At 49.7% G+C, this 12268-nt stretch overlaps 1 protein-coding gene across 7 annotated transcripts in view; it reads left to right on the top strand.

The window, feature by feature from the left end:
* The window catches only part of Tmem255b (transmembrane protein 255B), a 51215-nt gene that overhangs the window by 12698 nt on the left and 26249 nt on the right, over window positions 1–12268 (top strand). For 3 of the 7 annotated variants that reach the window (XM_063275259.1, XM_017600045.3, NM_001106094.3), the window contains exons 4-8: window positions 5429–5518; window positions 9278–9358; window positions 10268–10353; window positions 11039–11198; window positions 12074–12217. In XM_063275259.1, the coding sequence (XP_063131329.1) occupies window positions 5429–5518; window positions 9278–9358; window positions 10268–10353; window positions 11039–11198; window positions 12074–12217 (561 nt within the window). Of the gene's footprint in view, window positions 1–5428; window positions 5519–9277; window positions 9359–10267; window positions 10354–11038; window positions 11199–12073; window positions 12218–12268 lie in introns of those variants that run through there. The other 4 variants (XM_063275257.1, XM_063275260.1, XM_039094418.2 and 1 more) reach the window with 3 other exon arrangements.

Below are 12268 nucleotides of genomic sequence, written 5' to 3'. Positions count from 1 at the left end.
ATATATAAATGGGTGAAGCTTCCCTGTCATTTTCGGAGACACAATCCCACAGTAGATTTTCTGGTCCTCTGGTTCTTAGTCTTTCTTCTTCCTCTCTCATTCTGTCCTCCAAGCCTTAGGTACAGGAATTGAGCTGTACTTGTGTCAATTGGGGCTGGCACCCTCATGATCCCTTCTTCTCTGAGCCACGGCTCATCTGTTACAAAGACAAGTTTCTTTGATGAGGGCTGGCGCTAGCTATCTTTCGTGGCTCTTGTGCAAGGTGGCTGGGTCGAGAGGTTCGACGTGGTGCATGAGAAGTTGGAATCTGTTCTCTCCATCAAACCAGTCATCTGACCTTAAATGTGTGGCTGGTTCCTGGGCCCCCGGTCCTGTCCCACTGATCCTATGGGTCTGTCTACCCATGAGCCACACCGTCGTCTTGGTTTCTGCAGCTTTGTCGTTAAGTTCCACAGTCAGGATCATGCGAGTCTTCTAGCGTTGTTCTGCATTTGGCTTGAGTAAGATCCCTTGGGATCCACGTGGGTGAGCCTCTACACCAGGATCTCCAGTAGGGACTGTGCTAAGTGAGGTTGAGGTGCTGAGGGCTCAGCTTCAGAAATACTACTTTTCTGAAGTAGTATTTACCATTTGTCTAGCACAAATTTCAAAATCCTCTTTCACAAATGTTTTTAGTTTTGAGTATAAGTTTTGTGATTTTGTTGTTATCTTTATTCTTTGTTATTGTGTTCACTCTGAGGCCACTGTGTGGGCATTGTTTTGGAGGGATCGTTACCCCCGGCTGTGCCAAGTTCATTGCAAGCCTGTGAGCCATAGAACTCTTTTGCTGTCCCTGCTGGATTTCCAGTGGACCTCTTGAGATTGTGTCTGCGAGATCGTGTTACCTGACAGCTTCATCTTTCCTGGTGGAGTAGAGACCCTGACCATCTACTCTTGGCTTGGCAGTTGGAAGATCAAGACTCAGAGATGAGTTACTAATGGGGGAAGCATGTCCAACAGCGGACAAGCAGCCCCCTCGTCCTTGTCCCTGACAAGCCTCGTGTGGACCCTGCTTGATCTTTCCTCTCTCCTTTTAGAAAGCTCTCCATTTGGGTTAAGTTTCTATGACAAGCACACATTTCAGATATAATGTTAATTTACTATTGGGCAATGCGCCTTACCGGTGCCCCTGTTGATTAGCTTTCGTGGTGCCGGAAGGTACTCTCTGTGATACAGGAGGAGGAACTTAATAAACGTTGATATCACCAAGCTATAAGTGCTGTGACTTACAACAGGGATCAACCTGTGGGAGAGAGCGGTGCAAGCTGGCACATGTGGTGTGGGGGTAACCAGCCACATGGGCCTATGGGAAACCTACTAAAGAAATAAGAGCTGCAGTGTTGGGCACCTTAAACTTGAGGCCACACAGGGCAAGCGCTGTAGTGCTGGGGAAGTGAACCACTTTGGACTTCAGTGCTGACTTTAGCAGCGGCTGGCACCTAAAGGAATAGCTAGTGCAGAGCTGTCTACGGTGAGCATTCAGAAATGGGGGGGGCACTATTTTGTGCCTTTTGGGGGGCATTCAGGTTGTTCCAGAGGATGGCATCAAGCTAGGTAGCCTCAGTCATGAGAGGATAACTACGTTTCAGCAACATAGAGCACTTTTCTTCTGATTTCTCTTTATTTTAATTTTTACTGTTGACAAATTTAAGCATACGTAAAAGTGGGCAGAATGGCCTAATTACCACCCCCTCCCCCACATATACCCATCACCTATCAGTCAGTTCAGAGCTAACCTTCTGTCTCCTATACTTTCCCTCCCGTGGGAGGTTGAAGCAAACACCAGACACTTATTCAATTTGTGCTCGCTCCAATCTGTTCACTCTGAGGGTGAAATCTAATTAGGAATGAGTTCACCATTACCTCTGCCTATTATTATGACAATATCCCTCAGAAGCCAGAGAAGGACTCAGAGGAGGAGGGAGGGCTCTTCTACCAGGAGGACAAGTCACACTCCCTGGAGAGGACTCCTGCTACCTGCCAGTGCATTACCTCTTTCCTTCCCATTTCCTGTCCCTTGGGTTCTCAGCATCCTGCTGACTCAAAGAGGACACTTTTGTCTGTCTCTGTTTGTCTCTGTCTCTCTCTCTCTCCCTCTCCGTGTCTGTCTGTCTCTGTCTCTGTCTGTCTGTCTGTCTCTCTCTCTCTCTCTCTCAGACTGGCATGCCCAGGGGTTTCTTTATTTACACACGTCCATGGGGTCAAGGGAGGGGAGGGTACTCTGGCTGTCTTTTTCTCTAGTGCACTTTGACTCAGACCCCTCTCAGCCATTCACCAGCTCTACTTTGTCTCTGCATACCAGGGACTTCCAGACACCATGATGGCCAGAGCAGAAACTGTGACTTCCTGAACATGGGACACATGGGTCCAGCTGTGGCTCTGGTTTTTGGAAGGACTAGGCTCTCCAGACCTCCCTCCAGAGAACAGGCCTCATGTGTGCATTTTCAGCACCCGGAACAGCTCCCACCATAGCCCTTATGCTGCAGGGTGACAAGTGCCTCTGTTGGGGATTTTGAGGTTAGGGACGCAAAGCTGTTAACTCATCAGAGGATCCTTGTTCTTAAGAGTGTTTTCTTCCCAAGTGTGTGGGTAACCCACCTGCCCCCAGCCTCTGTGTGTGCTGCCCACCTGCCTCTTGTCTTGAACTTTGGCTACCACTACTTCCTCCTGCTGTAATGACATGGCTCTCAGATGACTGGCAACCTGGAGGGTGAAGAGGGTACAGTTCTGGTCACAGTAGTTCCACCCTGGTTGGCTGGCAGAAACTGGAGGAGGGTGGCCAGCATTGTCCGAGCACAGCATGGTAGCCCCAGAAGCTTCGGGATGAGATTTTCCCACTAGGAAAGGCTCCAAGTTGTCCCTGTGAGGTGTGTTTTGTGTTTCCAGCTGGGATGGGCTGTGACTCGTGGGTGGCAGTGTTGGGAAAGGGGAAAAGTCCTCATCATTGTGTGATTGGCATGAATTGAGGGTGTGGATGTGAAAGATGGCTGTGGAGTTGTGTTAGGGTCATGCACTGAGCATGCATGTGGCACATGTTGACAGCTCCCTGTCAGAGGAGTCTAGTTTCACCTCAGCAGATGTCAAGGCTTTCACCATGCTTTGAGTTATAATGTTGGTCTATATGCTGACAATGCATGGTGCTGAGATCCATTTCCAAGGTTACCTGCTTCTCTTGGGTCAGAAGAGAGAGCAGCTGGCACTCCAGATGCTGCCATGGTTCAGGTTGGTTAGAAATCTGGGTGACTAGATTCAGGATATGGGTCACACACACAAAGCAGGGCCTGGGGCAAGCTGACAGGAGCCTTCTGATCTTGCCTTCCTTACAGCACACTCCTGACTTTGGGGTCCATGTAAAACAAAAACCTGAGATGAGAGGTGGGTACAGGTAAAGGACACCAGAGAGCAGTGACTCTGTCACCAGTGAGCAACCATGTTGTCAGTGCATGGTCCAGATTGTGGCTTGAGAGCTCTTATTCTACTGCCCAAGCCATCTCAGTCAGTCAACAGGGTCTCAAGGAAGGGAATGAAGATTGAAAAAGAAGAAAAAAAATGAAATGATCACGTGACTCCAGCCCGTACCGCAACTTTATTTTTCTCCAGCCTGCTTTTATATCATTCTAGGTACATCCAAAACACATGGTCAGTTCTTAGATCAAAGACGAAGTAATCAAGTGAAGTAGTAAACAAGGAGATCACACTAGAAAGTAATCAAGGAAAGCAGTAAGCGAAGAGATCACAGCAAATTAGCAAACCAAGTTGTCCACGGTCACTGTTTCTAATAGTTTCACCTGAGCCTGCGTCCTTGTCCAAGTCCATGGACAAATGCCAAATTCCTAGAAGCTGCACCAAAAGCTCTCAACATTGGACATTGGGGCTAAAGAGAAAGCTGCTGACTGTCCTTGCTCTTTCCTTCCTTCTTTCCTTCCTCCCTTCCCTTCTTCCTACCCTCCTTCCTTTCTTCCTTTCCTCCTTCCTTCCTACTTTCTTCCTTCCTCCCTTCCTTTGTTTCTTCCTTCTTTCTTTTCTCTCTCTTTTCATTCCTTCCCCTCCCTTTCTTCCCTCCCCCATCCTTCTCTTTCTTTCTTTCCCTCTTTCTTCCTTTCTCTCTCTTTTTCTTCCTTCCCTTCTTCATTTCTTCCTCTGTCTCTTTCTCTCTTTTTTTCTTTCCTTTTTGAGACAGGGCCTTACTGTTTAACTTAGTCTAGCTTTAAACTCACCTCGTAGACCAGCCTGGCCCTGAATTCACAGAGATCCACCACCTTCTGCCTCCCAAGAGCTGGGATCATAGATGTGCACCACCATCCCTTGTCTCTGCTGGTTACTTCTTGATGGTTGCCCCTCTCTTTTCTTCCCTGTGGCTGTTGATCCTGGTGACTTTATGCATCTCCTAAGACTGAGCACCAAACCCACACACTTGGACAGATGTCCTCTGGTTGGGAGGGATCACAGATAAGGAGAGGGGGGGATAAGATAAGGGGGGGTGTGAACACATCGGTGGGTGATCAGGCAGGAAATGCGGGTTTGTTTTTCCGAGCTAGGATCTCCGTGTGTAAGCCAAGGCTGCCTTGAGTTCATGATCCTTCCGTCCCTTCCTCCTGAGCTGAGATCCAATTTACTATCACCCCCCCCATATCCAGTAATTCATTGAATTAGTGTGCCTGCCTGCGTGGTCAATCTGGAATTGTGTCACAAGAAAAACTGAGAATAAATATGGCCAACAACTATAAGAAGGCTTTCAGCCTTGTTAGTAGTCAGAGAACATAGAAATAATTAATAATTAGAAATGTAAATTCTGGCAAACATTTTAAAGTGCCAATTTCCTGTTATGGATACTACGGCCATGTTTACAGGGCAGTATAGCATTCCTTCTCAGAATTTAAAGTGCAAAGAATCTAAATACACTCTGCGTTGAAGTCCCAGTTTATAGCACATGTTCAAGGAAATTATCCTCCAGGACAACCATTTGTTAACATAGCATTTCTAATCTCTGTAGCAGTTTAAACATCATGGGCAGGTACTGGGTAGTCTGTGGTCAGGTGTGACACTGGACCCTTGTAGGTAGGGATGGTGCAGAATGAATTCAGTTATGTTAGAGGTCTAGGGCAAGTATTCATGTATCTGAGAATGGGAACACCATGAAGCGGAGTGTGCAGAGGGGAGGGCATCCAGTGTACTTCTGTGCAGAGGTTGCCCCTTTGTCTCATTGTGCAGACCCCACAGTGTGCCACATGCGTGAGTATATGGCTACCCTCCCCCTTGGGGCCGAGTCACTGGTGGATGAAAGGAAATCAGCAATGGTTTGGCCATCAACTCCACGCGGGTTCTGACTGTGTTCAAGGCTGGGTTTCTTTAGGCTAAGACTCCACACTCCTCTGTCTTCTTCTCCTAGCTGGTGGCGGCCATTGTGTTCCTCAGCTTTGGGGTGGTGGCAGCGTTCTGCTGTGCCATAGTGGACGGCGTGTTCGCAGCCCGGCACATTGTGAGTACTGCCTTTGACTGACACACAGTCTGTTTCTAGAGCTCCGTGTCCATGTAAAAAGCATCTCAGGTGCACAGCTGGGCTCTACGTCTTCACACAGGCTCCAGGTGGGCCACCATCGCCATCCTGCTCTCGCTGAGTCTGGCCCCAGCAACCCGAATCCTCTGCCTCCCACAGGCCACGTATGCACAGCAAACACAAACACATACCACACACGGAAGTCACAAAGACAACCACACACAGCAGATACAAACACCCACCTCACACAGCAGACACGAACATACCATAGACAGCAGATAGGATCATAAACAGACACACACACACAGTAGTACAACATACCACACCTTGCAGGCACAAACAACATACCATACACAGCAGACACAAACACAAACACACAGCAGATAGAAACATACACATCACACAGCAGATGTAAGCATCCTTTATCATTTCAGTGACTGCCACCCTCCACTCCCCAGCACTAGGGAACCCTTGTCCCCACTCCTCAGTTCCAGAGCTCTGTGTCCAAGGGGCTGTCCTCAACTTACCACACTTAACACACTTAACACGCCATGGAATCTCAGACTCTGCTCTTGTGTGTGTTCACAGACTCATGGTCTCTCTTCAAAGATTATTGCTCAGTGTGGGGCTACAATCATGAAAAAGAAACATCTTTACCTATAAAAGGACTTTAAGGGAGTGTAGAGAGTCCTACTAGAGACATAGCTATGAACAGAGCAGAAGACGCTGCCTGTGTCTGCGTTTCATCGGCAGCCAGTCTGAACTTTGCCCCCACAATGCACAGCTACGATTATTCACCTGTTTAGCAGCTGCAGGGACAGGCAGGCCCCCAGGTGCCACAGGCAAATGATGAAGCAGCCAGGGGTTCTGGCCTAATAAAGGAGACCGACACGATTCAGAAAGAAGCACATCTAGTATGTCACGTGACAGACTATGCTGTGCCGAGTGCTGTGGTGTGAATGACGTGGTACAACATAAAAGGCACAGTAGAACATGTGTGCACTGTGATACGGTGGCTGGAAGATAATTCACGTTGATGTTGGAGGACGCGAATGACATGTTGTGATACAACATGTTGTGATACCCAGTGGGACGTATGTACAATGTGATCTGAATGATATGGATTATGCCATGATGTGGTGTGATGTCCCGAGACACAGGAGATGAATGTAGCATGATATAGCATGATGTGCTCATACAGTATATATGGTGTGATGTGAGGTATAAGGAACACTATTATGACATAGCGGTATGACTTTATATGCACCATTTTTGCCTGGTGGGAATTCTGTGAGTGTATTTGCATGTATGAACACACATGTATGTGTGTCCAGGGTGTGTAGCTCCCCCAGTGCACACAGTTGGGTGTTTAGGCATCTGGCCATCTGCATACAGGCGACAGCACTCCCCAAAGTATGTGCCAACATTGACTTGAGATTCTGTCCCTGGGTAGAGTATGTTTTTTCCCTTGCAGCTCTTCAGCACTTGGCTGAAAGAAATCACCCTTCAAAAGCTTCTGTCTCCAGGCTCATAGTGTCCTGTCTGCAGCCACAGGTGTGAGAGGACCTCACTCACCTTTCTGGCTTCATCGATGAATTAGAGTCTAGGAGGCAGATCTGTCTGTGTGCCCACCCGTTCCTGCCTGCATGAATCCATCTGAGCATGCCCAACTATTTGTGCCCACCTGTTATACCCATCATCCCTGTGCATCTGATGTGTGGGATGAAAGCTCAGTCTTGGGCCTCTGAAGATGGCAGTGTTGTTGAGAGTTCAGCAGAGGACCCACATGCGCAGTCCCAGCTGGGCCCCACCCCACATCATCAATCATTCAATCACCTGAAGGCCGAGACCCCTGGTGTCCTATGGTCAGCTACAGTTCTGTGGGTGGGTGGCCAGAGTGTTGGTGACTCACTGAGGTTCACCCTCAGAGGCCACTGGTATCACGCAGATACACACCAAGCTGCCATCACGTCGGGGAGATGGTGTGAAGATTCCATTCCCACTTTACACCATCATCTCTCCCTGAGAAGTCCACTGGGGCAGGATCTGTGTCTTGCCATTTTTGTGATGAAGGCTGTCAGTCTGACATCCCTGTAGCCTCCTCTGAGCTTGTGAGCCAGATCTCAAGCTCCAACCGTAGCCTCCCATCTCCACTGCCTTCCCCGCACCACTGTTCCACTTGTTCCCATCATGCACCACCTGGGGCCAGTGCCTCCCATTGAACCCATCCATGTTTAGCTTGGCACTCAGGTGCTATGCCCTGCCATACCTGCTGTCTGGTTCTCATGCCTGTCTTTGTCTGCTGCCTTTGCCAGCATCACTGGTGGTTTCTAGACTCCTCTTAGGGCAGAAGTGGTGTTTTAGGAAATGTCGTTGATACATAATAGAGAACGCAGAGGAGCATTTACAGGTTCCATGACTTTATGGCACTCCATCAGTCCCAGGACCCACTGTCTGTCTGCTGCCTTAGCAACCGCCTACTCACTAGTCTGCCTCCTTCACTCACCTGCAGCTCTAGCTTACCCTGGCTTCCTCATGTCGGAACACTATGTCGGTTCCATGAATGTTGGAAACACAGTGGTGGGAACATGGCGAGATAAGATATTGATGAGCTTATGTCAAATGGTGGGGCGTGACAGATGGAAGGACTCATGGATGATTGAATGATTGGATGCATATGTGATTGAATGACTACATACATGAATGATTGAATGACTGGATGCATAGGTGATTGGATGCATGGGTGATTGGATGAATGGATGTATGGGTGATTGAATGATTGGACGCATAGGTGACTGAATGGATATATGGGTGATTGAATGATTGGATGTATAGGTGATTGAATGGATGGATGCATGGATGATTGAATGGTTGGATGCATAGGTGATTGAATGGATAGATGCATGGATGATTGGATGGATGCATAGGTGCTTGAGTAGATGGATACATAGGTGATTGAATGGATGGATGCATGGATGATTGAATGGAAGGACGCATGGATGATTGAATGGGTAGATGCATGGGTGATTGAATGGATGGATGCATAGGTGGTTGAATGGATGCATGGATGATTGAATGGATGGATGCATAGGTGGTTGAATGGATGCATGGATGATTGAATGGATGGATGCATGGATGATTGAATGGATGGATGCATGGATGATTGAATGGATGGATGCATGGATGATTGAATGGATGGATGCATAGGTGGTTGAATGGATGCATGGATGATTGAATGGATGGATGCATGGATGATTGAATGGATGGATGCATGGATGATTGAATGGATGGATGCATGGATGATTGAATGGATGGATGCATAGGCGATTGAATGGATGGATGCATAGGCGATTGAATGGATGGATGCATGGATGATTGAATGGATGGATGAATATATGGGTACTTTAGATGGATGAGTGAATCAGTCCCAAATCTTCCTTGTCCCTTCCTAGTAGAAGAAATTTGTTTTGCTTCTAGAAAGACAGAGAAGCCTGGCGGCCTGGCGAGGTGTAGAACACCCCTTGGCCATTCAACTGCCTGCCCCTTGTCCTTGTGCTGATGTCTGCTCAGCAGATAGATGGTGGGTGTCTGGAATCCTTTCCCCGTGAACACCACACAATTGCCATGGCAGGCAATGGCTCATGTGGCCTCAGTTCTGCACCAGTCCGTGGAAGGCAAATCTAACCTAGCCATTCCTGGTTGGGCATGACCAGTCTGACCCATCTGCATTTTCTGCTTTAGGAACCAAGGCCTCTCAGTGCAGGAAGATGCCAGTTTTACTCCAGTGGGGCTGGGTACTTGTACGATGTCTATCAGACAGAGGTGAGTCTCTTTGGCAAGTGTGTCTTCACATCCCCTTTCTGCATCTGGTTAAAATGGCTGCATTAATCCTCACAGCTCTTCTGCTGTATGGATCTCAAGGCATTGAAAGCTAGGAGCGAGGCTCGAGTGTTCAATGCCTTGGGTTCTCTTTGGAATCACAGCTGCGCACTTTCCTCTTTGGCACGGTATTAGTACAGCACTAGGATTCATCTCCCCAGTTCTGCGTGGTCAATTAGCATCCCAATTAGCATTCTCACTAACTTCATCACTGCCACGAAACACTGGGGTAACACACGTGCAGTGTTGAAGGAGTCTCTGGCTCTTTGAGCCGGGCAGCTGTAGTATGACCTCACTCTCTACTCGAGTGAGATGCCAGGAAGGGCAGCAGCTGACCCGTGAGACCAGCCCGGGTGGGCACTGGCAACGGGGTCCAGTGGGGGATGTTCCACACCAGTGCTCTGGAGATGTGTTGGCTCAGCTAAACAAGGCTGCTCACGCCAAAAGTGCCCGTGCCAAGGCGAGGCGGGAACCAGGAAGGCAAACGGGTCATAGATTTCTCTTATTGATGGGTTCTGGGGTCTTCGGACCTGCAGAAGGTTGAGAATGTAGGTGCTGGGCATTCCAGGAAAGAGCTGTCTGTGTGTTGTGTGGGATGGCGTGAGATTCTGACAGCCCTGCCTTGCCTAGTTCTACTCTGCTCTGTCTAGTCCTGTCCTGTCCAGTCCCATTTTGCCCTGCCCTGCCTAGTCTTGCCCTGCCTCTCCTCCCTGCCCCACCCTGTCCCACTGTACCATGGGTCAGTGTGGGTCCTGGCAACACAGTCCCGCTCTTGAGCAGGAGAAGGTCTTGGACAAGGGCTGCCGGCTGTCTGCGTAGGATAAGGTCTGAACCTGGCTCACTCTACCCCAGGTCACCTGCTACTCTTTGAGTGGGAGATGCCAACTGAAGGTGAGGAGTAACACATGCTACTGCTGTGACCTCTATGCCTGTGGGAGGTAAGGCTGCCTCAGGTGCACACACATCTAAACACACACACGCATGTGCGTGAGCGCAAGAAGGACCCGGCACGGGACATCTGTCCGAGAGCGAGAGAGGCCCCCATCGCTTCCTTCCTGTATCCATTCTCGTTTCCTGCTTCTTCCCTCCGGTTTCAGCATCAAAATGGCGGAGTGACTGGGTTTCCACCCAAGTGCACACGGTGTGTGGAAGAACCTGAGGGTTCAGGGAGGAGGACCACATGAGGCAGCTGGCCACTAGGGGGCAACCAACACATTCCAGTTGTGCATTGCTCAGCTCCCTCTCAGGACTGAGACCCACGGACATGGAGAATGAAAACAGAAAAATGCTTTCTTATTACTCTAGTGTAGAGGGGTATCTCAGCCACTGTCCCTGTTGGCCAGTAAGGTCCCAGAGCTAGTAATTTGGGACATCCTATGTCCATTTTACACCTCGCTGTGAGGCCCGGTGGAGCCTCCCTAGCCAGCCCCACCTAAGGTAGCTGAATCCCCAGAGAAGCAGAGATCTCTGACTTGTTTGAGGTGTTTTCACCTGTGTAAGAGGAGACCAGCACTAGAGGAACCAGAGGCCTTGGGCACTGGGGGTCCCCAGGGTTTGTGGTGCAGCCTGTCACCTGGCCATGATCTAGCGATGAGGACAGGAACTTTACTCTCCCTCCTACAGCGCAGAGCCCTCGCCTGCCTACTATGAATTCGTGGGCGTGCGTAGCTGTCGGGATGTGGTCCACCTGTACCGGCTGCTCTGGGCATCCACAGTGCTGAACGTATTGGGCCTTTGCCTGGGCATTGTCACAGCTGCAGTGCTGGGGGCCTTCAAGGACATGGTGAGTGGTGTCTTGCTATGTGTTTCCAGGTGGTCAGTCATAGCCCCGAGTACAAGGCCCTCCCCTTCAAGAGAGCTCAGCGGCTCCTTCAATAAAGGAGGACCCAAACTCTCAAGTGGTCTGCATGTCAGGTGACAACTAGGACAACCAATCACTGTTGCTCAAAGCACCTGATGACCCACTGGGTGACTCTTCCTTCCCCCACCCTCTTAGGCGGGAAGTCCTTGCTGCCATCTAAGAACAAAACGTCACTCTGTCACTGTGGGATTCATGGCTGCCTGGGCGTGGTGGTTCTGGGTAGGGCTTGGACCCCATTTTAACGAGCTGCATGAGAAAGCTGAAATCCATCCCTACCTACTTCTTCTGAGCCAGTCCTACTGAATCCACCCCTGAGCCCTATAGCCCACTGCCCTTACATCACTGGAAGAACCTCCCTCTGTCCTCTCCGGGGTCCATGGCAAACCCTTCAGGGTTTCTTCCAAGTCCACATGGTTGTAAAACACTACCTGGGCAATGCTTGCTTTGCTTGTTCTGTGGTCCCGGGGGCGTTGGTCACTGTTGTGCCCTTCAGCAGCACCCCAGAAACCACTGCTCAACTCTTCTTCTCAGGTTTCCTGTTGCCAGGGACATTTGGGGAATGTCTTGGCAGGTCCCGGGTTCCCAGTCTAGTCCTTGGGCTCTACCAGGCTGCTTCTTCAAGTGGTGATTCCAATCTAGAGATAGGTGTAAAGGATGCTCTACGAAGTCATCAAGAGAAGATTGGCCTACTCTTTGTGGCTTGGGTTAGGGTCCCCAGAAGGCCAGGCCACAGGTCAGAATACTTCCCCGAGTGGCTGTGAGGGTTTGGGTGGTCATGGCCCCGGCTTTCTTCACAGGTCCCTCTGTCTCAGCTGGCCTATGGCCCATCGCCACCACCTCAGATCCTCTACAACCCAGCACAGCAGATCCTAGCCTACACCGGCTTGTGCCCTCCGTCTATGAGTGTGCCAACCTGTTCCTCCTACCCTCTGCCACTACAGGTAGGCATGCCGTGATGTCGGTTGTGATTTCTGCGGGCTTCTGAGTAGGGC

This window comes from Rattus norvegicus, chromosome 16 (assembly GCF_036323735.1).
Source record: "Rattus norvegicus strain BN/NHsdMcwi chromosome 16, GRCr8, whole genome shotgun sequence".
Classification (NCBI taxonomy): Eukaryota; Metazoa; Chordata; class Mammalia; order Rodentia; family Muridae; genus Rattus; species Rattus norvegicus.
Note: the sequence above shows the minus strand (reverse complement) of the source record. Positions and strands in the feature narration are given on the sequence as shown.